General features: G+C 47.8%; 1 protein-coding gene across 1 annotated transcript in view; it reads left to right on the plus strand.

Annotated features, from left to right (window-relative positions):
- Window positions 1–20,024, plus strand: part of Srl (sarcalumenin) — a 41,392-nt gene extending 21,368 nt beyond the window's left edge. Inside the window, exons 2-7 of the mRNA XM_055604375.1 lie at window positions 4,320–5,678; window positions 8,247–8,348; window positions 9,759–9,854; window positions 14,298–14,414; window positions 15,455–15,688; window positions 19,139–20,024. Coding sequence (XP_055460350.1) covers window positions 4,320–5,678; window positions 8,247–8,348; window positions 9,759–9,854; window positions 14,298–14,414; window positions 15,455–15,688; window positions 19,139–19,950 — 2,720 coding nt within the window. The 3' untranslated portion in view covers window positions 19,951–20,024. The remainder of the gene's footprint in view (window positions 1–4,319; window positions 5,679–8,246; window positions 8,349–9,758; window positions 9,855–14,297; window positions 14,415–15,454; window positions 15,689–19,138) is intronic.
- Window positions 20,025–27,694: the final 7,670 nt, after the last annotated feature.

The following is a 27,694-nucleotide window of genomic DNA, read 5'->3' on the forward strand; positions in this document are numbered from 1 at the left end:
TGAAGGCCACAGACAAGGGCTCTGTCCCAGCCTGACCTTGTCCTCTGGCTAGACTTTAAGCTCATCCCTGGCCAGAGCTTCCTCCTTTCCAGTTGGACTCATAGGCCCTTGGAAAATGCATCAATTCTCTGAGTCCACAGAAAGTGCTGTGGAACAAGGGACGAGTAGAGGAAGCAAAGTCAGGGTGCTTGACTTTGGGAGAAAAGAGAAGAACCCAGCAGTATGTGGGAGCTACTGCTCAGATGTGAGGCTGGTAAAGCAGCAGAAAGTTTCCTTGTAGCCAGCGTTAACTACTTTGTGGGTTCTTTTTTTTCCCTACCCTTTGAATCCCCTAACACTAGGAGAGAGATCCATGAATAAAGTCAGGGGTCGGAAAGGTGCGACATTATCATTGGACCGCTTCCTGCTGATTAGGGGCATTGAGTCCCTGGGACAAACTTGGTCTTCATCCTCAGGATATCTGATTTCTTCTTGTTTCTTTTTTGTACATGACTACTTAACCAGTCACAACTAACAGCAACCAACAATCAGCCAACAACCAACGAACCTCTCGGGGCTCTAGCGTTTATATTACCTCTGAAAAGTCCCCAGAATTCCAGATGTCACACAATCACAGAAACAATCTGTAGCTGGCAAAATCACACCTCTGCTAGTGCGTGAGGCAAATCACTCTCAGCCGCTGTGAAGCTGAGATCAGCCCCACATCCCCACACCTGGGATTAAAGCAAAAACATATTCTTATAATATTGCTGTTTTTTTTTAAGTAATTATATTTCATGGGTTTTGCCTGCATGTATGTGTGTATGAGGGTGTCAGATCCCCTGAAACTGGAGTTACAGACAGGTATGAGTTGTCATGTGGGAATTGCACCCGGTCCTCTGGAAGAACACTCAGTGCTCTTAACCACTAAGGCATCTCTCCAGCCCCTTTTGCTGTTTTTTGTTTTTGTTTTTGTTTTTTTAAAGAAACCAAAATTTCAAAAGTGTCACTACAACTCCTCAAGAAGGCGTGCAAGGAGAGAGGTAGTAGTACTGCTTGTGTCTGGCTGTGCCTGAGTGTGAGTGAGGCCGGGACCCAGCCTGTCAGGTGCTTAGGCCTTCCATGGGCCTCTGGGGATGAGCTGAGGACCTGCTATTCATGTGCCTTGACGTCAGTGCCTGGGCCTGGGCAGAGCTGAGGTGACTGTGTTGGCAACAGTTCATACAGTATGATACTTCACGTCCTGATATGGAACCATACTCACTCTGCTAGAACTCAGCCCACCCGGGATCCCGTGTCCTCTCATGCCTCTTGCTTTGAGGACCAACAGGGCCTCCAGCAAGAAGCCAGGGAGGGAGGGAAGGAAGGACACTGGCCTTGGATCTCAGGGAACTGAGCATCAGATGTGCCTCCCACAACAGACTTGGGTCCAACCCTTTCTGAGGTTGAGCTCTGGGAGCCCAGCAGGACCGCTGGTTTCACTGAAACACTTTCCGCCAGAATAGTTAGTGTTAGCCTGAGTAGAAAGGCCATGGAGGCACCAGTCTTTTTCATTCCGAACTGCTTAGCAGACATTCGGGGGCAGGTTGGCTCTAAGATGTAAAAACCAAAGATAGGAGATGTTAATGTATATATCCACATGGTCCAGTAACCCAAAGTGGAAACTCAGCAGTCTGAAGGCCAGGTAACCCCTCAACATCTGGTTCCTCATGCTCTAATGGATGATGCCAGCTTCTCACTCCAATTGGAATTAGAGGTTCTTTTGAGACTATCAGAAACATAACAAGAAGCCAAACCTAGAATCTGCTCAGCTCAGTATCATCCCTACTGCCATCATTGTCATCACCACCATCATCACCACGGTCGTCGTTGTCATCATCGTCATCATCATCCACACAGAAGAGCAGTAGCCTCTGGAAAAGGTTAAATACATCAGAGGAAAAGCTAGTAACTACTGCTGTTCCAAGAGAGGATGCCAGGTTTTGGAGGCCTACCCCAAACTGGGAGCCCCCAGGGGGGTCCTCCCATAGTGGAGGGGCAGGAAGCAGAAGCTTTGGGGTCAAAAACCATTTTTCTCTGAAGCTGCAGTGCTTTGTCACTTTGTGTACTGGGGTTATTGAAGATATTTTTGTTGTTGCTGGGGCTGCAACGTGGATAATTTAAAGATGAACCACTTAGGGAGGGGAGGAAGTGACGAGTCAAGAACAAGGTGACGCCACGTGTTGAGAACTGCAGGAAAGGAGCGGAGAGGAAGTGGTGGAGAGCAGAGCCTCTCAATCCACAGGGAAGTGACTATTAGTCACCTGGGCATCCTGTTAGATAGGCACACTATTCCGTGTGTCCTAGCTGGCACCTGAGACCCACACAGCTCTGAGGTGATGCTGAGGAAGAAGCTGGTCTCTGGGCCAGAGGTCAGGCAATGTCCTTTCCATAGTATCAGCCTGATACTATGTGACATGGGAGGGTCCTGAATTTTAGTCTTCTCACCTATAAAAGAGACATAAGTAATACTTGTTTTCAGAAGCGAGTAAGTCTAAGTCTTGAGTGAGACTGAGATGTTTTCTATTTCCTGACATAACGATTATATGAATGTATCTCATAATATATATTTATACATCTTGCTGCCCACAGGACTGTCGGTCTCATTAGGTTAAATCAAATTCCTGCCACAGAGTCTTCTCCGGGACTAGGGAGCTAGAAATGTAGTGGAAGGAACTGGGGCAAGCGGTATTTGGTTCCCCCATCCCACGGAGATTCAAGGGACTGGGAATTCTTACTGGTACCTACATGTAAATGCAGACTTCTTCTAGAACTTTCTGTGGGGCAGGCAAGGGTCTTGAGTGCTGGGAACAGACAATTAAAATACAAAACCTGCTGCCCAGGAACCAGGAAGGTGATCCTGGAAAGAGGGTGCATGTAGTCAGGGGCTCGGGTCCCCATCAGAAAGTCCCCTGTGTTTTCTGAGTACACCATGGACTAGGAGTTGGCAGTTCTGTGTTCTCGTCACCTCTTAGTCATACAGTGGCCATGTGTCTGTGGCAAACCAAAGACCATCACTAATTTGGGTCTAAAATCTGCCAGATAGGATGAACGAGTTTACACATAGTTGTACATACTAGAGTGCTTGGGGGGAATATATACATTTGTAGATGGGCTCCTCTGGAATAGGTGTCCCTGAGCTTCCCACCCTTCAGGAGCTGACACAGGTTGATTAATTGTGGGAGGTAATGAGAAAACACTCATTCCCAGTGCCTGGAGACTGCCTCTGCCTTTTGAGAACTGGCAAGGGGTGAGGTACCTGGAGAAGAAAGGCCTTTTACTTTAATGAAGGAAGAGACACAAGCGCCAGGCTTTGTCTAAGAGGTGGGTGTCCTTATCCAGGACAGAAATGGAGAAAGAGGTCTTAGCCACACTGAGCTGGGGAGCCTGCATCCCTTCCCTTCCCATGGGCTCATGGTTTTCTGTGCAGGCCTCCTCTTTAAGCAGATCCCAGCTTGGGAGGGAAGGTCAGAAGGGATAGGTCCAAGCTTTGCTTCCCACCCCATTTTCCAAAAATATCCAACTTGACCCTTGGTGGCAGTCTCTGGCACATACTGGGCCCGGTTTGTTCCATTCGCCCTGTGCCCTCTGCTCTGTGGGTACAGTTGCAGGACCTTAGAAGGGGATCCCCTCAGAAGGGGTTGGTTGAGGCCACTGGGAAGCCCAGGCCCTGCCCATTTTGGATGTCAGGGCCGGTTCCCTCTAATCTGAAGTAGGGAGGCCAGCAAATGCCTGCCCTTAAGGGGACAGGGTTAGATGTGTGACTTAATGAGAGCCACAGTAATCCCCTGAGCACTTTGCCTTGTAACCTGAGCTTATCTGGCCCGCAAACACCTGTTTTCACTCCTTTGCTGATAGTATAAAAAGCTGGTTGATGACTCTAGGAACTGACAAGGAGTGGAATGCGCTAACATTTGTCCCATCTTGGAATATCTCCTCAGGAGCCAGATGGCACGTGCCACGCCCATTCCAAGGTTGAGGAAGGACTGGAAAGGCTCGCTCAAGTTTCTATTCATATATAGTCATTAAGACCCAGGGGGAAGACTTGAAGGTCAGGGTCAGGCTTTGGGGACTCTTGGGTTACTACAGCCACTTGGGTTACTACTGCCCTTGGTGGTGGCCAGCAGGTCAGTCCTTTAACTCCCCAATATGTAGACCCCACAAAGGCCTAGAGGGAGGCCTACCACTGAACAACAGGCCCATATGGCACTCCCAGCCGTGAGAGCTGGACTGATAGAGACTCTTGAGAAGCAGGGCAGTGCCAACCCTATGAACTGACCAATCATGTTCTAATCATTTAGAACTGCAAGTCTCTGCCTCGGGTGGCACAGAAGATGTTGGCAGTTTGTTGGAGAATCATTTCTCTGCTGGAGACGCGAGTCTAGAGGAGAAAGAAAGGGCGCTTTTTGCAGATGCGGCCCCTGGAGACAAGAACCTACTCCTCCACTACCCAGACGGCAGGGAGGCTGAGAGCTTGGAGCAGACCCCTGCAGGGGCCCCTTCCACTGCCAACGGCCAGGGCTCCGAACCTGAAGCTAGCCTGTCCAATACCTCAGCTGCAGAGTCAGCTCCACCCGGGGATGCAGAAGGGCCTGGGGAGGAAGAGGAGGGCCCACCAGCAGCAGGAACCCTTCCTCCAGGAGGGGTTGAGGGGCCAGAAGAAGAGAGGCCAGAGTTCAGTTCTGGAGGGGAACCAGGACAGGAGGTTGCAGGGCCGGGGCTCCCCACAGAGGGGGCTGCCAGTATGGAGGCAGAAGTACAAGAAGCTAGTAGTGAGGTCCCTGAGGAATTCCAGGGAATCTTAGGAGATAGCCCCATAACAGAAGCAGCAACAGGGACAGGAGAGTCTGTAGCTGCCCAGGTCTCTCTTAGCACAGAGGGTGAAGAGGTCCGTACAGTGAAGGCAGAAGGTGAGGGCACCACAGGGTCTGATCACCAATCCGCAGAGCCAGATGGAGCTCAGGATGCTACAGCTGCTGGAGAGGAACCAGAGGCTGATGTGGCTGCACAAGCCAGGGAGGCGGCAGAGGACCAGCCCCAGGACCACTCCCTGCAGCCAGAGGATGAAGCCATCACAGGGCCCGATCACCAGCCCACAGACCCACATGCAGTCTCTGGCACTGCGTCTCCTAGAGTGGAGGCGGAAGAAGCTGCAGAAGAATCAAAGGCTGAGGGGGATACAGAAGCTAGGGAGAAGGCTGAGGACCAGGGGGAGCCTAGACCTAGCCAGGAATCTGGCTCGGCTATAGAGGCCAGTGAAAAGTCTGAGGACACCCAGAGTTCCGAGGCCAGGGAGAAAGAGGAGAACTACCCTCTTGAGGGCCAGGTGTCAGGGATGCCAGAGGAGGGCCAGGCTGAGGCCTCCTCTGAAGAAGAGGGTGGTGAAGAAGGTGAAAGTGAGGAAGGAGGAGTTCCATCTGAAGAAGAGTCTGGAGAAGACAGTGGAGATGGAGCTAGCTCAGAAGAAACGGGGGACATCTCTGGGGAGGCCGGAGAGCCCCTGATAGCACCAGGAACCACAAGTCAAGAGGAGGAAGCGGCCTGGCTTGATGTAGAAGATCTGAACCCAGAGTCTGAGGGCGGCAAGACCCAGGACACAGAGGCAGAGGCATCTGAAGAGAGACAGCAGGGGAGAGGGGATCCTGTAATTACTCATCAGGGTAGGAATTAATTTCTTAAGGCAATCCAGAACCTCCAGCAGATAACTTCTTTTTTTTTGTGTGTGTGTGTGTGTGTGAATCTTGTATATTATGGGACAAACAAGGTGGGTGGGAGAACTCCAGGTTAGTCTTGGGTTTGTTAGGCAGGATCCTGTCCCTTGGACAGTTCCCTAGCAACTTACCCTTCAACGTAGATGCATCTAGCAAGAGGTTCCAGAGAGACCTGGCCAATTCTGAGTTAGGGCCACCGAGGCTCCTCTTTAGGACTGCTAGATATGGGACAGTCTTAAGGACAAGGGGACTAGTGGCAGGTCTGTGGTCCTGAGATTGGTCATGGTTAGGAGCCACAGCCACTCTTCTCGTGTGCCAGAACCCAAGTCTGCTCTTCAAAGCCTCCTATATGAGGTGTGACAGTCGGGAACCAAGGAGTCAGGATAGTGATGTGAGAACTAAGGCTGACTGCAGCCACCAACAGCTCTCAAGTGCTTCTCTCGTACTCTAGGACAGCCCTCTGAGGACAGGGAAGGAGGAGAGGGGCTGAGCCTGTGGGCGGCGTCAGGGGTGATGTGGTTAGGAGCCTGTGCAATATGTGTGTGGATAGAACAGAAGGAGGCCTTCAGGGCAGAGGCTGGGCCATGCGATCATTTTCCCAGATGGCTTCTCTACAGAGTTCCTTAAAGCCGTCTTCTCCCTTTTTGAGACAGGAGCTTATGTATTCCAGGCTGGGCTTGAATCTGTTATGTGATAGTCAAAGCGGCCTTGAGGTCCTGATTTCTAGCCTCGGCCTATGGAGTGCTATGAGATTATGAGCATGCACCGAATGCTTGGCTTCTTTCAGAACGCAATGTTCATGTTCTCTTTATGTGCTTATGCTTTCCACGAGGAGGCAGGGCTGCAAGCAGTAAGCTCCTTACCTTTCCTAACTGGGTCTGGGATCATGCTTCATAAGGCATGCAGATACTGGCCCCTCTATCCCACAAGCCTAAACTACACCCTCCTAATTTAAGATCCCTCAATAGGCAGCTTTGTTAGAAATGAGTGACTTTAGAGGCCAGGGAACATGAACAACATCCTTCCCAGGACTCGTCAGGTATGGGCACCTGACCTGTCTGTGACTGCCAGCACGCACACCCACCCTCACACCTGCATTCATTCCCATCAGGGTTACCCTGAAAGGATGTTCATTCAACTGCTCTTGTGTGTAAGTCGAGTCTCCCAATGGCTCTCTATGCCTTGGAGTAAAATGCAGACCCCTGTGCTGGTCTTTAAGGATGTCTAGTCAGCTCCTGGATCACCTAGTCCTCTCCTTGCTGGGCAACCTATATGGCCCATCATGAAAAACTACTGTCTTTTTTTTTTTTTTTTTTTTTTTTACTAACTGTGGCTTAACAGCAGATGTCAGGGAAAGGCTCTCCGGCTTCCTCTACTTAACCTGCAGATACTCTTCGTAGGTCCTCCTTGCTGCTCAAAAGTACCTCATGTTTTTAAAGACAGTTCATCGGCTCATTCCCATTAGACTGTAGGATGACTCCCTAAGGGCAGGAACCGTGCCTGTGTAAGGGTTACTGGACTGCAAGCATGACATTTGGCACTTGGCACGTGATAGGGGTTCAGTTTGTTTTATTTTTTTAAATAATGTTTTGCTATCCAGCCTGGACTGGCCTGGAACAACTTGAAATTCTCTTGCATCTTGAGTGCTAGAATTGTAGGTGTATGTCACCACATCAGGTGCTCAGAGCAGTAAAAACACAGTAAATGGAGTTGGGTGATAGTTTCATGAGTGCCCTAGTGTGTTTTCTGTTGTGATAAAACACCGACCAACAACTTAGAGAAGAAAGGATTTGTTTGGCTTACAGGTTGCAGTCTACTTGAGGGTAGCCGAGGCAGGGACTCAGGCAGAGACCGTGGAGGAACACTGCTTACTGACTTGCCCCCTCTGGTTTGCCCCCCTCAGCCTGCTTTCTCATATAGCCCAGGCCCGCCTGCTCAGGAATGACACCTCCCACGGTGGGTGAGCCCTCCTATGTTAACTAAGGCAATCAGGACAGTTCTTCAAATGAGGCTCAGGTGACACTAATGTGTGGCAGGCTGACATTAAAACCAACCATCACAGTTAGTAAAATGCTCACTAACAGCTGTGAGGACCTGAGTTTGATCTAAGGTTCCCACATTAAGAGCCAAGTGTGGTATTGTGCACTTGTAATCCCAACACTGGTGAGCAGAGACACACAGGTCCTTGGAGCTCACTGGCCAGTCAGGCCTAATTGGTGAGCTCTAGTGCCAATGGCAGACCTTGTCAAAAATAAACAAGGTAGACAGACCTGGAGGAATGACATCAGAGGTTGACCTCTGGCCTTCACACATCCTCACACACGTGTTCATGCTAGTCTGTATATGAGCACACACACAAAAGTCATGGATCTTAAAAGTCGTATACACATTTAAAATCCATTCAGTTTGGCAACTTCGTTCTGCATCTACTTGAGGCCCAGGCCTGCTCCACCTCTGTGAGGCTTAGAGCTCTGCTGCTTAGCTTTGCTCTGACCCCACATTGTCTTCTCTTCCCAGAAGAGCCGGAGGATGTGAGTGAAGAGGCTCCCATGAGGGACCGCTCCCACATTGAGAAAACCCTGATGCTCAATGAGGACAAGCCTGCCGATGATTACTCAGGTAACGGGGAAGGGAGATGGGCTGGGACCCAGGGTGCCAAAGTGCTGTAGTTCTGAGGCCAGAGGGGACCCCAAAGAAGAGAACCCTGGAGGGAGGGATCTATATGAGATGACTCTGTGAACAAGGCCAGGGCTGAGGGAGGAAGAAGACTGTAACCGAGCAGGGAGCAGTATCGGAACAGAGGGTGAGTTCCAGAGCCATCACCTGTAGGGTGCACCCCAGCACCGCTCCCCCATCCTCAGGTAGGGAGAATGATAAGAACTCATCCTGTTTGCTTTGCTTTACAAAGCTCTTTCCTATCTCCTGCTTTATTTTGACCCTAGAGTGAACCAAGAGTTTCAATGGGGCTTGTTATCCTCTCTTAGCTGATTAGCTGGCTCGGATTAATACAGCAGTTCACTCCTGCACACAGCCAGAGAACAGCACTTCTAGCCTGATTCTTGCTCCCCACGTTGTCTTCTTGGGCTGCACACGCCCTGCAGCTCCCAGTTGCACCCTGGCTTTCTGCTTCCACAGAACACGGGACATGTCTGAACTCTCTCTCCCAGGAGCATTGTGCCATGGGCCTGCTGGGCACCTGGCCTCCTTACCCTCTAGACCTTGGCAGCACAGAGACAAAGACATGAAATTCTCATCTCCCAAGGAAAGAGCTTTTAGTCGGCTGAAGGTAGCCCAGTGTTTCTGGCTACACCATTGAGGGAGGAAGAGGGTATGAGGGTTTCAATTTAATTTTTCTTGAGACGTGTCTCATGTAGCTCAGGTTGGCCTCAAGCTCCCTATGTAGCAGAGAACAACCTTGAACTCCTAATCCTCCCACTTTCACCCCCTAGTGAACGTTATAGGTGTGAATCACCATGAAACCTGTTATTGTTGTGGTGCTAGGGATTGAACCCAGGGCTTTGTACTTCTGTATGCTAGATAGGTACTTAACCAACTGAGCCATATCCCTGCCCAATAATCAGTTGTTGTTGTTATTATTATTATTATTATTATTATTATTACTATTATTATTGAGACAGTGTCCCACTATGTAACCTGACTGGCCTGGAACTTGCTATGTAGACCAGGGTGCCCCTGGACACACAGAAATCCAGCCACTCTCTCTCTTGAATGTTAGGATTAAAAGTGTATGACACAGAACCTGGCCAAGAATTAGTTTTTTGTTTTTAAAATATCTCAGGAGGCTTTGCAGATCGGTAGGAAAAAGCTTTTGGATTAAGGGGTTTCTGAAGGATTTCAGCTCCTTCCCAGACAGTCATTTCACAGTGTTGGGCTGCCAATGGCTCTCCTCACCAGGGAGAGATGGGCTCTCTTGGGGTAGGAGGTTGCTGTGGAGTGAGGAGCAGCTTGGGGTTCGCCCTGCCTGATGCTTACTCCTTGCTCCCCTCCCCCTTGCCCCCCCCCCCCCAGCGGTGCTGCAGCGGCTTCGGAAGATCTATCATACATCCATCAAGCCCCTGGAACAGTCTTACAAGTACAATGAGCTTCGACAGCATGAGATCACAGGTACAGTACCAAGGCCCAGAACTGGGCTCTCACCTGTTACCCAGTCACACTGCTCTGATGCCCACATTGGCTCTAGCAGCTGAGGTTTCCTGAGGAGTGGAGGACAGGAGCTCAGGCCCTAGAAGTGGCCTTTCCTAGAAGAGTGAGTGCACAGTACTGTGAGAGTCTGACAGAGAGATTTCATTGCTGAGGACTTTGTCTCAGCAAGAGGTATTTTGATTTCCAGGGTAGTGGGGCCTGTGTGGTCCCTCCTGAGCTCAAGAGCCTCCAGGCCTCCTGTTCACATAGGCCTAGATTTCTCCCTGCCTCCTTGTTGTTCCTCCCAGAAGGCCTCCGGTGGGCCTCCATGATGATGATGATGATGATGATGATGATGATGATGATGATGATGATGACGACAATGGTGATGATATGATGGTTATTTTTGAGGCAAGGTCTCAACATGTAGGTCAGGCTGGCCTTGAACTTCTTGACCTTGAGAACCTATCTTAGCTTCCTGAGAGCTGGGTTTACACATACATGCTTCTACACACAGATAGGGTCTGGATGCTTTTAAACTGGGTTTTCAAAAGAATACAAGTAAGACATAATTGTTGCATGTGTATTCAAATAATGTAAAATAATGTAAATTGAAAAATAAAAGCCAGGCATGATGGCATATAACTACATCCTAGGTTTCGGGAGGCAGGAGAATTGTAACTCTGAGGACAGACAGGGCTACACAACCAGTTCTGGGCTACTATATGGCAAGACTCTGTCCCCAAAACACCACAGTACAGCACATACACTCAAATACATCCCCCCCCCACACACACACTCACAGTTTCTCTCTTGATCTCCAATCTATCTAATTCCACTCCCAGAGACACCCACTACCACAGTTTCTTGTTATGGTACTCGAAACCACAGGATGCAATAGGCTCTTCCAGACATTTCCTTTATTTCTCTGAGCATAGAAATGCCTTTTTTTACATGGGCTCATACTATGCCAGCTATGTATATACATGTGTGTATATACATATACATGTATGTGCGTGCATGCATGGCTCCCCCTTATTCTTTATTGAGAATGCTTGGCCCTGTCTTCTAAGAATACTCCAGGCTCTGTACAGCCAGTATTCAATTCCTGAGGGACAACAGGTGCTTTCCATTTCCTATTTTGAAAAAAAAAATGCAGATAGAGCTGGCTCAGTGGCTCATGCCTTTAATCCCAGCACTTTAATCCCAGGAGGCAGAGGCAGGTGGATCTTTGTGAGTTCAAGGCCAGCCTGGTCTACAGTTTGAGCTCCAGGACAGTCAGAGCTACACAAGAAACCCTGTCACACACACACACAAAAAAAAAAAAACAAAAAAAAAAAAACAAAAAACAAACAAAAAAAAAAAACGAAAAACAAACAGATGGGCTGGTGAGATGGCTCAGCAAGTAAAGGCTCTTGCCACCAAGCCTGATGGCCTGAGTACAGTTCCTGGACTCCACATGGCAGAAGGAGGGAATCAAGTTGTGTTCTAGCTTCTGTACACACACCAAGCTGTGTACACCCACACACATACAAACACATCACGTATGTACTTATGAAATACATGACACTATTTAATGCTCCATACCTGGACATGGTGGCTCTGCCTAAAGTCTCAGCACTTGGAAGGCTGAGGCAATAAGATCACTAACTGTTTAAAGCTACCCTGGGCTACAGAATGAATTTCAGGCCACCCTAGGCTTTAAGAGTGAACATTCCAAACGCTAGCATAATCACATGTTTTAAGGACGGGTACCCCAAACGCTAGCGTAATCACATGTTTTAAGGACAGGTACCTGCGGGACATGTTTTGTTTGCTTGCTTGTTTGTCTTGGAAATAGCACAGTAGAGGGGTCGACAAGATGGCCTAGTGGGTACAAGTGCCCCACAGTCTCAACAACTTAATTCAATCCCTGGCCCTATGTGGTTGGAGGAAAGAACCAACTCCCGTAACCTATCCTCGTGTACATCCAAATCTCACAAATGAATGTTTAAAAATTAATGCAGAGCAGTAGAATTAAGCATTTTGATCATTGTCGCAAAATTGCTTTGAAATACTCCAGTCTATACTCACAGGAATGGAACGTAGAGTCCTTGTTTCACCGCAGTTTGCCGTGTTTAAAAGTGTTACTCATTTTCCAGTGCTGGGGATTCAATCCCAGACTCCAGACATGCTAAGAAGGTGCCTTGTCACTGAGCTATATCCACAGCTACTCTTACTCCTGTTTTAAAGCTTTCATAATTGTTATTTTTTTTCCTTTTCAGTTCTGGGGATGGAACCCAGGGCCTTGAGCATCCTAGGCAAGTGCTCTACCACTGAGCTATAACCCTAGCCCTTGTTTTAATTGTGAGTGACATCACAAATTTCTCCCTGTGTTACTTGGCAATTTCCATATTATCTCAATGCCTATTGAGTAACTGTGGTACCTGAGAGCATATATAGCCCTACTCTGCAGGAAGGAACTGGATACCCAGGCAGTGCTGGTTGCCCTGGCTGCATAGCTGCTGTCAGGGTGGTGATTCTGTCTCTTTCCCCAGGGAATAAATACCCAGTTCTGTCAGTTCCTATACCGATCTTACAAGCACAAGAGCCATTTGTCCTCTTCTGCTTCTTGGAGGCTGTGTGGACCTGGTGTGAGGTTACAGAATCTCCCCAGGGCTGCCTGTGTTTTGTCCTCTGTATTCCCTTCTCTGACACCGAGTGTGGCATGCCCTTACCCGGGAAACTCCAGACTTAAAGCCTCAGTGGCCAAGAGGCTGCCAGCTGCCCCCATATTGGCTCTTTTCTGGCTTCCCTTTCTGGACTTGGCCTCTCTGTCCCAATGTCTTGCCAGCTTCCTGCATGACCCCTATCCCTCCAGCTTATTACTGGTCTTCCACATGTGCCCACAATGCCCCCTGCTGTGCAGAGTTGGAACAGCCACACCGCAGCCCTGTCTGTCTCAGAACTCGCATAAGCAGCGCTGGCTTTTTGCAACGGCATAACTCTCTTGAGCTACTTATCCATTCTGTCCCAAGGAGGGAAGGGGCCAGGCCATAGATATGTGCTCACCGTGTGAAGACATCATCTTCTAGGACTTTGCTTTACTCCAGAGAAAGAAAAGCCGGGTGCAAAAGGGGAGTCATTCCATACACTGGACAGAAAAGACAGGATGTGATATCGACAACACTGCTTATACACATTAAGGCAGCTGAAAAATGCCAGAAATCGGCACTGGTGTCCACTTTAGTGGCACACAGCTATAGTCCCAGCTACTCTGAAGGCTAAGGCAAGGAGAATCAACTTGATTCTTTTTTTTTTTTTTTAATTTTTTAAAATAATACACTTGATTATTGAGCCCAATACTTTGGGAACATTCCTGGGAAATATAACATAACCTTGTCCCAAAAGAGAAAAGATAGGAAAAAAAAATCCAGTACTAGTTACCTTCTACCGAGGGTCTTTTTGTACTTCAGACTTTTGAGTCAAGACATTATACAAAATCTTAAGAAATAAATGAAAAAGAAGGTTAAAAAGAAGGACTACATTTTTAGGCTCAGGAAGACAGTCTGGAGAACATAGGTGCTCAGTGGAACTAGTCCAGAAAAGAGCTGAGAGGACCAGAAAGCAACAAGAAGATAAATTGCATCTCTGTGGAAAGGCTCTCACCCTCTTCTTTGCCCATATTTGTTTTTATTTTATATATCTGAAGTCCCAGAGCTTGAACTCAAGGCCTCATACATATTGTGCAAACACTCTGCCACTAAGCACCCTTGTAAGCCCCCATCCCTCCTTTCGAAAACACTTCAGAATTCTGCTTTCCCCCAGCTGAGTAGCCTTGGGAGGACCTTGGCCTCAGGGCCCAAGAATCTAAGATTCCCAGTTTTCAGTGTTTGGTTTCAGACCCTGGAAGACTTAGGGACTTCGGAGCAGGGTATCTGAGACTATGCTGAGCTTGAAGTGAGTATTTGGGAGCCATAGTGAAGAGGAGAGGAACACTGCGGAGCCGGCATTCAGGCGGTTCACCACTCTACGCCTTCATGTGCGTTCTTCCCTTGTTATTGGTCCAGAGAACAACATTCAGTCTTTCTCAGCGTGGAGGCTCTGTCCTTTTTGTGAGCCATTCTCTAGATCAAGTGAGGAGACTATATCCAGTGTGAGTACCGAGCCTGACTGCATCACTCCACCCAGCTCCTCCTTCTGGAGCAGGCAGATCTCCGTGCCAAGCAAGAATCTGGAGAAGGTCAAAACAGTGACCTGGTATCATTTGAGTGACTATTGTTATGAAGAGAGAAAAATGCCACTGACCGCTGCAGTTTGGTCCACATGGAACCCCACAGCAGCTGGATGACAGTGGGGAATGCAGAGTGCTTTGGAGAACAGCGTGGCTCCTACAGTAAGAACTGACGTCATTTCACCTCTGTTCCTAATTCTTACTGTCTGCAGATGGGGAGATCACCTCCAAGCCAATGGTGCTGTTCCTGGGGCCGTGGAGTGTTGGCAAATCCACCATGATAAACTACCTCCTGGGGTTAGAGGATACTCGCTACCAGCTTTATACAGGTGATGGGGGGGGGGCTAAATTATGAAATCAGATGAAAAATTAAAGCACTTGTATGATTTTAATATATTAGTGAGAATAACATGCAAGAACCAGCAGCTCTACCACCTCCGTGGCAGCATTTTCCACAAAAGCCTCAAAGCAGAAACAACTCGAGTATCCACTGCTGGATGGAGGGATAAGGAAAATGGAAAGATAGCCTTAGAAAGAAACACGACAGGGCTGGGAGGACGTCTTAGTGAGAAAAGTGCTTGCCGTGCAAGCCTGCTGATTTGAAGTCAGACCCCAAGTACTCATATAAAGGCCAGACGAGGTAGCACACATGCCTCTGATTGCAGAACTTCTACAGGGAGATCGGAGAATCCCTGGAGGCTTAGCGCCAGCTAACTTGGCCTAGCAGTGTGCAAGAGTTACTCTGCATCAAATAAGGCAGAAGGTGATGAGACCCATGGCTGTCTGTCCGCTGACCTCCACGGCAGGAGCATGCAACACACACACACACACACACACACACGTGCACAGCTAGAAAGCAGTGGAACATGCATGCTGTCAGAGCACATCAGCTACATCCTTGCCACACGTGGACAAACCTTGAAAGCAATCTGCAGAGTAAAACATTCCGGGCACGAAAGAACAGATACTGTATGAGTCTACTCATGTGAGGTGCCACAGTGGGAGAAACTCAGAGGCAGGGAAAGAACAGAGGTCGCCGGGGAGGGGGCTGGGAAGTCACTGCTCGGTGGAAACAGTTTCAGGGTGGGAAGATGAGGAGGCTCTGGAAACGGAGAGCGAGGATAACTGGCTGCATGGGAATATAAATGTGTTTAGTGCTATTGAACAATGGGGTTGAAGGTAACATTTAAAATGCTAAATGTTATCTTCTGTGTATTTTGGCACAATTAAAAAATGAGGAGAAGGCAGGAGCCTAGCACACCTGTCTGTCCTTGTGGAAGCCCTTTCCAAGACTCCGTGCTTGTTCACAGCCTTCCAGTAGTCTGTTCCTCAGGGCTTGCTCTTTTTCACCTCTCCCCTACCCACACAGGTGCGGAACCTACCACCTCCGAGTTCACTGTCCTTATGCATGGGCCCAAACTGAAAACCATTGAGGGTATCGTCATGGCTGCTGACAGTGCCCGATCCTTCTCGCCCCTGGAAAAGTTTGGTCAGAATTTCCTGGAGAAGCTGATTGGCATCGAGGTTCCCCACAAACTTCTAGAAAGAGTCACTTTTGTGGATACACCAGGCATCATTGAGAACCGCAAGCAACAGGAAAGAGGTAACTTAGGGGGGTGGGGAGATTCTCACCTGCTCCGTAAGCACCTGTGTTAAAAACCCAGGCACGGTTGCCCCGTGCCCATAACTCCAGTGTTGTAGAGTGGGGATAGGTGAAGCCTTGGAGGTCTGTGGTCAAGCCAGCACAGCCAAAACGAGAGACCCTGTCTTTTCCCCCTGCTTGGTTTTTTGAGACAGGGTTTCTCTGTGTAGCTCTGGCCATCCTCTGTAGATCAGGCTGGCCTAGAACTCATAGAGGTCTGCCCGCCTTTGCCTTGTGCCTCCGGAGTGCTGGGATTAAAGGCGTGTGCCCTTGCTGCCTAGTGAGAGATTCTGTCTTAAAGAAATAAGGCAGAAAGCAATAAAGGAAGGCTCCTGCCATCCTCCTCTGGCCAATGTATGTACATTATGGACACACTCACCCTCACATGCACACAGTGCATACAACACACACACACACACACACACACACACACACACACACACACACACACAGTATTCATTTCTGAATAGCAAGAGCTCTGTTTTAGGTCACTGTGACCAACAGAGGGTGGTAGGCCAGCAGGGAAGAAAGGATGGTTCATGTTCAAGACCAAGAGATGCATTTTTTACTTCCATTCCTTCACATTGTTGCTGTGGTGACACTTGGGGTTTGGGGTGTCTTGCTCTCTGCCCCCTGAAGGGCTTACTGAGTTTGGAGATGGCCAGTATTTTCCTAGGAATATGGGTCTTCTCTACAATGTCAAAGAGATGTCCAAGCTGAGGACAAGTTGTCTTTGGGTGCCCAGTCTATCCTGAACATTGAAGGGCCTGGCCTAACGGGATCCTGGTGAATTACATTGCATTTTAATTCTGGCTAACCTGTGTCTTCGGCTTACTTTCCATTGAACACAGTCTACACCTCTTCTTATTGCCAATATCTGCTTTGTTGAGCATGCTTTAGTCTAAACCTTTATTAGGCTTCCTAGAACTCTGCTTGCCTTCAGATGGCAGGGGGTTACTATTCTGGGTCTGGTAAGTATGAGGCTATATCATAGAGCACTGAATACTGCCATGACACAGGGCTACCTGCATTGATGGGTCTTAAACAGGGCAGTCAGTAATATGTGGCCTAATGGCAACTCTCAGTTTATAGTTATGACTTGCATTTGAGTTATAACCAGACCCTGATTTATTAGCAATAATATAACTTATAGTTAATGATAACCTCATTATGTCCCTATTATGAATCAAATAACTTTATATATTATTGGATTGGTCATTATAAAAAAAAATCAGTGTTTTCAAAACTGTATTAGGGTTCTCTAGAGGAACAGAACTTATCTTATCTGTCTGTCTGTCTGTCTAACTAACTATCTATCTATATCTATCAAAAGTGGATTTGGTAGAGTGGATTACAGGCAATGGCTTCTACCAACAGAAAGTCCAAGAATCCAGTAGTTGTTTAGTTCGCAAGGCTGGATGACTCAGCTGGTCTTCATTATATGCTGGGATCCTGGAAAACAGCCTCTAGTGCCAGTGAAGGAATGGAACTGGTGGTGAGATGGAGGGCAAGCAGGCAAAGAGAGCAAGCTCCCTTCCTCCATGTTCTTTATACAGGCTGCCAGCTAGAGGCGTGGCCCAGGTTACAGGTGGTTCTTCCCACCCCAAATAAGTTAATTATCAAGTTCCTCACAGGAGAACCCAGATACCTGGGTTTCAGTTCCCTGTATAGTCAAGCTGGCAACCAAGAATAGCCACCACTGTGGTATTCCTCATCTTCTTGCTTTGTAAACAAAATCAAGGAAACAAGAAGTGAGAAGAATTAATATATAAGGATCACCTGTATAACTGAAGATTTAGCTGGGTGCTATATTGTTTTACAACACAGTAATCTCGCTCTTTCTCTCCCTCCCTCTCTCTCTTTCAACATTAGTTTTGTTTTTGAGACAGCTCTGGTTATTCTGGAAATTTCCATGATGGCTAGGCTGGCCTTGAACTCACAGAGATCCTCCAACCTCTACCTCCCGAGTGCAGGGATTATCCTGAGTGCTTTGACTAAAGTCATGCACTGCCAAACCCAGCCTAATATAGTAGTCTTTACATCAGCTTTGGTATTATTGTTCTTTTTGTAATTTTATAGTTGATGAGCAAGAATTTAAGAGCAGTTACCATCTGGCTGGCCCAGAGCAAAGCCCAAGTTGGGGCTCGCCAGGACTTCGACTTCGCCAGGTCTTAGCAGACACTCAACACTCAACCTGTATTTCTTTCCCTTTAACCACACATTCTCTCTCCTTCTGGTTTCCTAATAGCTTTCAACATCTTTGCCATTGACCTGGATCTCTTAGACATTTGGAAAATCATTTGCTTTTTTTTTTTTTTCCTTTAAAACTTTTATTATTTCTTAGCTGGACAGTGGTAGCACACACATTTAATCCCAGTGCTTGGGAGGCAGAGGCAGATAGATCACTGGGAGTCTGTGGTTTACAGAGCAAGTCTGGTCTACAGGCAGCCAGGGCTACACAGAGAAACCCTCTCACAAAACAAACTAAACTAAACTAAACTAAACTAAACTAAACTAAACTAAACTAAACTAAACTAAACTAAATTAATTATTATTTATGTGCATAGGTGTTTTGCCTGCATGTATATCTGAACCACAGGCATACCTGGTACCCACAGAGGCCAGAAGAGAGAGTTGGCTCCTCTGAGACTCAAGTTGTGAGCAGCATGTGGGTGCTGGGCACCAAGCCTGGGTACTTGGAAAGGGCAGCCAGATCTCTCTAGTCCCTCCCCCGCCCCCTTTTTGTTGCTGTTTTTTGTTTTTGAAGCATGTTTCATTATGTGGCTCAGCCTGGCCTTAAACTGAAGACCCTCCTGCTCTGCTTTCCTGAGCGCACAAGAGTGCGCTAACCCACTGCATAAGAAGCCCGTGTGTGCAGGGGCCAGGCGCCCCTGTAATCCCAGCGCTCAGGGAGGCAGAGGCAGGGAGATCGCCATGAGGGTGAGGCCAGCCTGGTCTGCACAGCAAGTCCAGAACAGCCAAGGCTACACAGAGAAACCCTGTCTTGAAAACCCCCTAAAACCTCCACTCTGGACAAAAACTCTTCGATAGAGATTTGGAAGGCACTGTACAGTAAAGCATGGGTCACTGCTCTTTTGTTTGTTTGTTTTTGTTTCTTTGTGTAGCCTTGGCTGTCCTGGACTTGCTTTGTAGACCACGCTGGCCTTGAACTCACAGGGATCCGTCTGCCTCTGCCTCCCAAGTGCTAAGATTACACATGTGTGCCCGGCCCAGATTATTCTTGATTCAAGGCTGACAAAGAGCAAGAGATAATGCTCACTGACCTTTAGGAAGCCAGGAAATTGCCAGTGCTACAAGTTGTCCAGCCCACACAATGGTTTGGTTCTGAAGGGAAGCGGAGGGCTTTGTGTGTGCCCTGCTCAGCCTGACCTCTCATTCTGTTTCCCCAAGGCTACCCCTTCAACGACGTGTGTCAGTGGTTCATCGACAGAGCTGACCTCATCTTTGTTGTCTTTGACCCCACCAAGCTGGACGTGGGTCTGGAGCTGGAGATGCTCTTCCGCCAACTAAAGGGCCGTGAATCCCAGATCAGGATCATTCTGAACAAGGCTGACAACCTGGCCACGCAAATGCTCATGCGGGTGTATGGTGCTCTCTTCTGGAGCCTGGCCCCTCTCATCAATGTCACGGAGCCTCCACGGGTTTACGTCAGCTCCTTCTGGCCACAGGACTATAAGCCTGACACCCACCGGGAGCTGTTCCTCAAAGAAGAGATCTCTCTCCTGGAAGACCTGAACCAGGTGATTGAGAACAGGCTAGAGAACAAGATCGCCTTTATTCGCCAGCATGCCATCCGAGTCCGCATTCACGCCCTTTTAGTTGACCGCTACCTGCAGACTTACAAGGACAAAATGACCTTCTTCAGTGATGGGGAACTAGTCTTTAAGGACATTGTGGAAGATCCTGATAAATTCTACATTTTCAAGACCATCCTGGCAAAGACCAACGTCAGCAAGTTTGACCTTCCCAACCGTGAGGCCTATAAGGACTTCTTTGGCATCAACCCCATTTCCAATTTCAAGCTTCTCTCTCAGCAGTGCTCTTACATGGGGGGTTGCTTCCTGGAGAAGATTGAACGGGCCATCACCCAGGAGCTCCCCAGCCTTCTGGGGAGCCTTGGGCTTGGGAAGAACCCCGGTGCTCCTGACTGTGACAAAACAGGCTGTGGCGAGACCCCAAAGAATCGCTACAAGAAGCACTAGTTTGTGCGTAGCCACCCTTGGGTCCCCATTGGTGAATAAGCTTGTGTCCTGTCTGAGAAGTCCTGGTTTGTTAACCTTTGAGCCATACTGGCGACAATCAGTCTGCATTGGAGATTTGGGAGTTCATTGAGGCTGGTGAATCAGGGAAGGCACAGGGTCTAGGGAGGAGAGTGGAAACTGTGAATTATAGTGTGCTTGTCTTATTGCTTCAGTTAGAGGGCCTGACACAGGCGAGTCAGGCTTCCCTTGCTTTTCCTGGGTCCTGTCTTGGAGGGACAGAGAGCAGCTAAATTCTAATGAACATTAAGATAATGAGGGTCAACTCCTGAGTAACAGAGGGTTCTCAGGTTTGTGCCCACTCCTTTTACACACATCTTCTGTTCGATCCCCATTCCTCCTTGGTTCCTTCCCAAGCTTAGGTTGATTTTCAGAAGTGGACAGTCTCTTGAGTCTGATCTGCATGAATTTAGAGCCCAACGCTGGAATCTTGTCCTTGTCTTCCCAAGGGATGGGGCATCCAGAACACTAAAACAAGAGTTTTCAGAATAGGGTGTTGATCTGCCATCCAAGTATCATTTCAAGATGTCCCTGTTGGAGAGCTCAGATACTTAGTTGTCCCTAAAAGGACAGTGAGTGGGTGATGTTCTCAAGTACTTTTCCTCCTCATGATTTACATGAAGGAACTGGAAGGGCCCAGGGGACTAACTGGTTTGCAGTGTGTCTTTGTCTGTTGCATGTCTTGAAAAACTCAGACCACAAAGATGTTGGCTTCCAGAGAGGACAATGGAGATCTTGTTCCTTGTCCTTGGAGGCTTCTCTGGACAGGCACTTCTACCAAGTTTCGGAGGGAAGCTGTTCTACAACTTCTTTGTGGGAGCACTTGACAGAGGACATGTTTCTTCTGGTTCTCAGAGCCATAGCTTCTCCTTTCCCTTCTTCTCCATTCCCTGATGCATCAATTCTTCCAACTGAGAGAAACTCCCTAGAATCAGAACCAGCACCAGCCCCTTGGCACTGGTGCTAGACAAGGCCTGAGGTTCAGGTTCAACCTGGACTTTTGCACATGCCCACTGAATGCAGTCAGGACAATCAGGACCTTTAGACACCAGTGAGTGTGCATGTGTGTGTCCATTGTACAAGAAAGACTAGGGGGATGATGGACCGGGGGGGCACAGAGAGAGGACTCCCGAGAGTCTTGCATGGCAGACATACACTGCCACCTTGGAGTGCATGGGAGCAAGAAGCCCTGGGAGGAAGAAGAGCTTTTGATGGAGCAGGCAAGGTGAAGTGCAGACAGCATTGGAGGCTTCCTCTGAGCCCAGCCTGCTGCTTTTTGGGGTGCAAGCTGTCTGGGGGGCCTTGGTTGTGATGCATGGGTTGGGATCCACCAGCACCAGGGAGTCATCTGGAATGGAAGGAAAGTGGGAAGGAAGGCTGAGCTGACGTTCTTTCTTCTGAGGATCAGGTAGGTAGAATAAGCATCCTGGTAATCAGTGGGGCTACACAGAAAACTTCAATTTAGGAGTTCATTTTCCCTGAACACTTAGCAGTCTGTCACCCACTGTAAGGGAGGCTGCTGCTTTGGCTCTACGCAGGGCCCAGGACCTCCCACAAGTCAAAAACTGCAGATCTGCCAGAAGAGGTTCCAAGAAGTGAGTTCCTCTCGGAAGGGTTATCCATGGAGGCTAAGGTAGAGGAGCTGCAATCTGCCTTGGGTTTTTTCTTCCCATTAAGTTATGCATCCAAACCCCAAACTCCTCTCATCTTCCATCACTTGTCCTCTGGAGACTGTCCCTCCCACCTTTCTCTTTCATGCTCCTTATGCCTGTGGGCCTTGTGTGGCAAATCCATTTTTTTTTTCAGTGCAGAACAGAGGGGTGGGAAAGCTGCACTGTATGGACACTGTCCTAGCTGTCGGTGCCTGCATGCTTGGAGGGAAGCCGGGAAACGGCCAATACGTTCTTACAGTATCTATTTGGAGGGAAGGCCACCCTGTCCATGCTATCTTCCTTCTGGAATTTTCTCTATCTCTTTTTTCTTTGTCTCCATTCAGTTCCTCTTCTCACCTTCCGATTCACTTTCCTTTCCTGCCCGCAGGCTGCTGATGGCTCAGTACAGGCTTTGGCACCTATTCTTAGCCCTGTTCTGCAGAGATGGAGTTTGAGCAGGATTCTGATTCTAGGAGGAGGGAGTTTCATCTCAGGAGAAACATGGGATACAGAGATTTCCTGAGTGGAATATCTGTGTCTGTGCCTGAACAGTGGCTGACCTTTCCAGTGTTCTTTCCATTCTGGTTTCATCAGGGAGAATGTCTCAATAAAGTTCCAATCTCTCTTCAACGCCTTGTCCTTGATTGTCTCCCATCAGGGGGATCTCGTAGTTTCCTTTTATCTAGTAGTGTATACTAATTTTCAAGTTTCTTGGGGACAGCTTTGAAATTTAGAAATATTTACCCCTGGTTTGAATTTTTTCTGGTGTTTCTTTTGGTAGCTTTTTCCAGCACCTAGCTTCCTGGCTGTGGAAGATAATTCAATTCCTCAGTTAGCAGTGAAGAAATAAGACCCACTGTTATATGATGGGAATCCCAAAGAACCTTTTTCTCTGTAGCACCTTAGTTCATTATTTTCAATATCCATGGAAGTATCCCTTTTGCATAGGGATCACTTGAAATTTCTATCCCCAGACCCTTCATAGAATCAGCTCAGATAGTGGTACGAATTGGCTTATGCCCTCTATTATACAACTACCTCATGGTCCCTGCGGCCATGATGGAGTAAAGTCTGTCAGAATGGTAAGCATGGCCACCTTCCTCTCGCTATCCTGGAGGGTGACCACCCCTCTACAGGTGTGGGCACATGTACCTTGAACATGTCCCAACTCCCTGGCTAGCACCCATCCCACCACATTTTGTCATTTCTGGTGTCCTGATCAGAGTAGGACTTCTTTAATTTGGAAGCTTTTTGCTCTGGGACCCTCCTAAGAAGTTTTCATACCCCAATTAAAGAGCTAGTTTGAAAGGGAAAGATGTGCATAGCACTCATTTTTAAAACTCTACTTTATTTGGGGTGTTTAGGTCTCAACCTCCTTTCAAACCTCCCAAGCCTAGGCAGAAGAGAGTAGGTTAGTGGGGAGAGAGGGCCCAGACCCCTTTATTTCTCCCAGTTGTTTAGTTGGGGTCAAGGGGCTCTTTCAGGGCTATGCTTGTCTCTATCAACAACAAATGCAGCCAGTAGCATCCTCAGCCGCTGTACCCTGACGTGTTTCTCTTCATCTGTCTGCTCCAAACTACCATGCCGTCTCTCCAAACTGCTACACGCCACACACCAACACCGAGTGCCACCATCAACACCACACACGACACCCTCTCTTTCCCGGCTCTCATATTTATGCTCTCGGAGGCCTAGACCATGCCCCTTTCCATGCTGCACGTGGAAGGCCATTACCAGCCGGCCTAGACAGGTAACAGGTGTGGACAAACTATAGCCCAAGTAAAACCCCACACATGGATTAAAACAAAAACATATTTACATAATATAACTGAGTTCACAAAGAAACCAAAACATCCATTACAGATGTGGGCCCCGGGGAAGAGGTAGAAGGCTGGAAAGAACCCAAAAGGAGGACCAGAGCCTACAAAACTAAGCCACACTCATACGGTTATGCCAGGACAGGTGCCCGTCAATGGCTGAAGCCAATATTCCTGGGTTCTCTGGCTTGCCAGGGGCTGATCCTAGGGCTGGACAGGTGGACCGTGTTCTCCCATGCTCACCATATCTAGATCTGTCTTTGAACAACTGAACAACCAGATCCACTCCCTTACTGCAGCCCGAGCAACCCGGCCTGCTCACCCGCTGCAGCCTGGCCTCTCTCTTGCCTAGGCCAGAAATACAGAGCTTTGTCCTGGAAGAGGTAAGGCAAGCAGGAAGGTCTTTTTCAGGTAATACAAGTTCTTTCTCAAATTTGTTCTGTTCCACAGCTCAGGGTTGCCATTATGGGAATTGAGAAAGAAACAGAAAGTGGAGAAGGCAGAACCAAAGGTCATTATCAACATGGTCAGGAAATGTAAGGTATGGGGATGGAAAGAATATTTGCAAGAACGTATGGACATGTCATCTAATGTGGTTATCCATATAAGGGACATGGACAAACATTCAAGTGAAGAGTGAGGGAATGGAGAAGGAGGTGGAGATGTGTGCTTTTGGCTTTTGTGGCCAAAAGATGCTTAGGTATCTAGTACAGTGTCAGATACACAGTGACCCTTGACATGTTTGCTACTGGAAGGAATACATAGATGCTGGAGGAGAAGGTGACGTGTGTGTGTGTGTGTGTGTGTGTGTGTGTGTGTGTGTGTGTATACAAATCTGAATGGCCCACCCAGGATGGAGACCCAGGATTCAAGGTAGAACATCCTGTCAGCTCCTACTTTGCAGGTTTCTTAGTCTTAGAAACCAAACAAGTACTGTCGATATTTAATGCCAGTTCCCCTTCAGTGACATGAAGCTCGGACTTTTCCTAATACAAAGAAGTTGTTCTCTAGGAGAAAGGAGGAAGCAACAGAAGAAATAAATGACCAGAGGCCTAAAACTATAGGCAGGGAAGGTGTGCTCAGCAGGCTGTGTATACCTCTTGCCTAAACTCTCAAGCATGAAAAGGGTTCTCCCCACACCTGCTTGCACTGTGGGGTCTGCCTGCCTGGAATGTATATGGGATGGAAATTGCCGACTGACCATTAAGAAAAAGAGTGTTTCTAGATTATTTCCTTTGCGCCAGGAACTGGGCTTCAGCCCTGTAAGTAGAACCACACCTACGCCTAACAATCTGTGTCCGGTGCTACACCGAGGCTTTCTGAGCATTGCCTGGTTTAATCCTCACAACACTGCAGGGAGGTGGCTGGCTGGCAGAGTTCTTGGATAAACTCCTGCTTGGAGTTTATCCTGGTTTGCTACAAGGAGCCTTGGGCAAATGACCAAACTGTGTTTCTGTGTCCTTACTCATGAAATGGAGACACCAAGAGCTCCTCCCTAACAGGGTTGTGGCGGGGAAGTGAATGGCCCTGTACATGAAATAGGATACAATGCATAGACAGTACTCAGTAAATTTCAGTCGTTGTTACTGTTGTTAGCCATATTTTACCGAAGGGGCTGATGGTCAGAGTGGCCAGAAGGAAGGTACGTATAAATGAGAGAGCTGGAATTCTGCTCGATACCCAGATCCCTGTACGGATCTCCCTGGGTTATTTGTTCAGGGTCACATTAGGTAACACTTACTTTCTGACCCTAAGCCTTCTTCTCAGACTGTAGATTTGCTTGAGTGGTCATTCAGTACTTTGAGCATTTTTATTTTTAAATTTAAATTTTGTTTATTTATTCGATGTGTGTGTGTGTGTGTGTGTGTGTGTGCGCGCGCGCTCACGGAGGTCAGAGAACAACCTCTGAGAGTCTGTTCTCTCCTTCCACCATATGGGTTCTATGAACTCAGGTCATCAGGCCAGAATACAAGTATCTCTACCAGCTGAACCAGCTTGCTATCCCTACTATATTATTTACTTATTTTATTACTATTATTATTATTGAAAATAATTTAAAAAAATATAATCTATTCTGATTATGTTTTCCCTCCCCCAGCTCTTCCCAGATCTTCCTCACTTACCCAAATATATACCTTTTCTTTCTTTCTTTCTTTCTTTCTTTCTTTCTTTCTTTCTTTCTTTCTTTCTCATTAGAACACGAACAAGCATCTAAAAAAAATAATAAGATAAAATAAAATAAAAAACAAACCAGGAGAAAACAAACAAACAGGAAAAAAAGAACAATCGTAAGAAACACATATGTTAGAAAAAGATCTTTTTGAGATAGGATCTCACTCTGTAGCACAGGCTAACCTTGAACTTGCTATGTAGTCTAGTCTGTCCTCAATCTCGTGGTCCTCCTGCCTCAGCTTCCCCAGTGGTGGGATTATAGGTATGTGTCACCAGGTCCAACTCTACTCTAGCTGTATCAACATTGACTTGTGTTGACCTGGAGCCTTAACCCATGGTGTACAGTATATCTTTCTCAAGTACTAATAAAGGTGATTTTTGAGCTGGGGGTGGTACTGTAAGCCCAGTACTTGGGAGGCTATAGTTTGATACTGTGTAAACAAACAAACAAACAAACAAACAAAATATCCCATAAAAAAATAAAACAACAAAATACAAAAACAAAACAAACGATTTTGTGACGAGTATAAAAATATTTGTTATATTTCCATTTATTTTAGTGCTAGTGATCTTCTCAGTCCTACTTCAAAGATTTGGAAGTTTTTCAGATTTATAAGGTATAATTTTTTGCCTTGGGAAGTAACTATCCAGTGTGGATGCCAAGGCACAGGAGGGGCAGGGATCAGGGAAGTCCCCAGAAATAAGATGACATTTTCCAAATCATATTATCAGGATAGTCTGGCAAAAGATTTTCTTACCTATTTGTTTTCAGATGAAGTCTTGCTATGTTGCCAGGCTGGTCTGGAATGCCTGGGGTTAAAGTAATTGTCCTGCCTCAGTCTTCAAGTATTTTTCCTTTTTCTCATTTGTAAAGAACCAGTGAACTGAAATTGTTAAATTTGTTTGAACAGGAATGTATTACCTTTGTTGAAAAAGCTATTTCCATAAAACCAGGACTCTACAGACTACTAGAATACCAGAATGGACGATCAGGCTTGGGGAGGGATTGTAGTTTTAGCTACTCTCTGATGGCTGGACAGGATTGGTAGGTCAGAAAATGAGGGAGATGGATCCTGGGGAAGATGAGGATTTACACTCACAGATAGGTGAACCCTTGTGTGGCAGAGATGATGAAAAGGACAGGTCAATCAAGGCGAGAAAACTGGGCTTTAAATGTAAAAGTCCAGGAAGTCTAGGCCACTTCAAGTTTCCGGACAAAGAACAGCATGAAGAAACAGAAGATCCAGCTGGCAGTGCTGCTGGGACCCAAGAGTTTCTGTGCACCTGCTGTGCGCCGGCGCACCTGTTGGGTGGGATGTTTGGGGTCTCTGTCTTCCCTTAACTCTGTCCTGATCTGAGTTGGGAACTTGGGGGAGAAGCTCAGTGCATCAGCCTGGCCCTGCCTGGCATCCCTGGTTGGACCTTGTGCCCACATAGGCACCAAGGAGACCCAATGCAAATCCTTTCTCTGGTTCCCTGTGACATTCTGCCATTCTGTCTTGTGAAAGCAATTAACAGACGGCAGTGTTTGCGAAGGCAAGAATATGATGTTGTGATGTGTTCGTGCCCCTGCGGCCCTGTGAGGACACAGTACTAATGCTGGTCCTCTAGCTCCCGCAAGGCCACAAGCGGACAGGGCAGGAGGAGGATGCACTTCTGGAACCCCTGGGTTGCAGCTGGCATCTTCTCTGTGGCCAAATCTTGTTCCTCAGAAGCTCCGTACCTGGCCTTGGCTTTCTTCCCCAGTCCACCTCCTGATTTTAAAGAAGAAAGTGAGACTAGTGCTGAACCAGGGTCCTGACGGTGAGGGGAGTGGAGGTCCTTACTGAAGATGGCCAGTCTCTCAAGCAAGGCTTCTTCCACACGAATATGTCTTCCTGAGGCGGGGTCACCACCTATGCTGCAGTCACTCGGCCCGGGCTCTACAGGGCACCAGCCACAGAGTTGCAAACAGGCATCAGGTAGCCAGGCTCGCAAGGCGGCACTCTAGGTGCGCAGGCGCACGACCACAGTGCTGAGTCTTGCCCCTCGGCGGCCGCCCTCTCC

This window comes from Psammomys obesus, unplaced genomic scaffold (genome assembly GCF_907164565.1).
Source record: "Psammomys obesus unplaced genomic scaffold, mPsaObe1.curated_primary_1811, whole genome shotgun sequence".
Taxonomy (NCBI): Eukaryota; Metazoa; Chordata; class Mammalia; order Rodentia; family Muridae; genus Psammomys; species Psammomys obesus.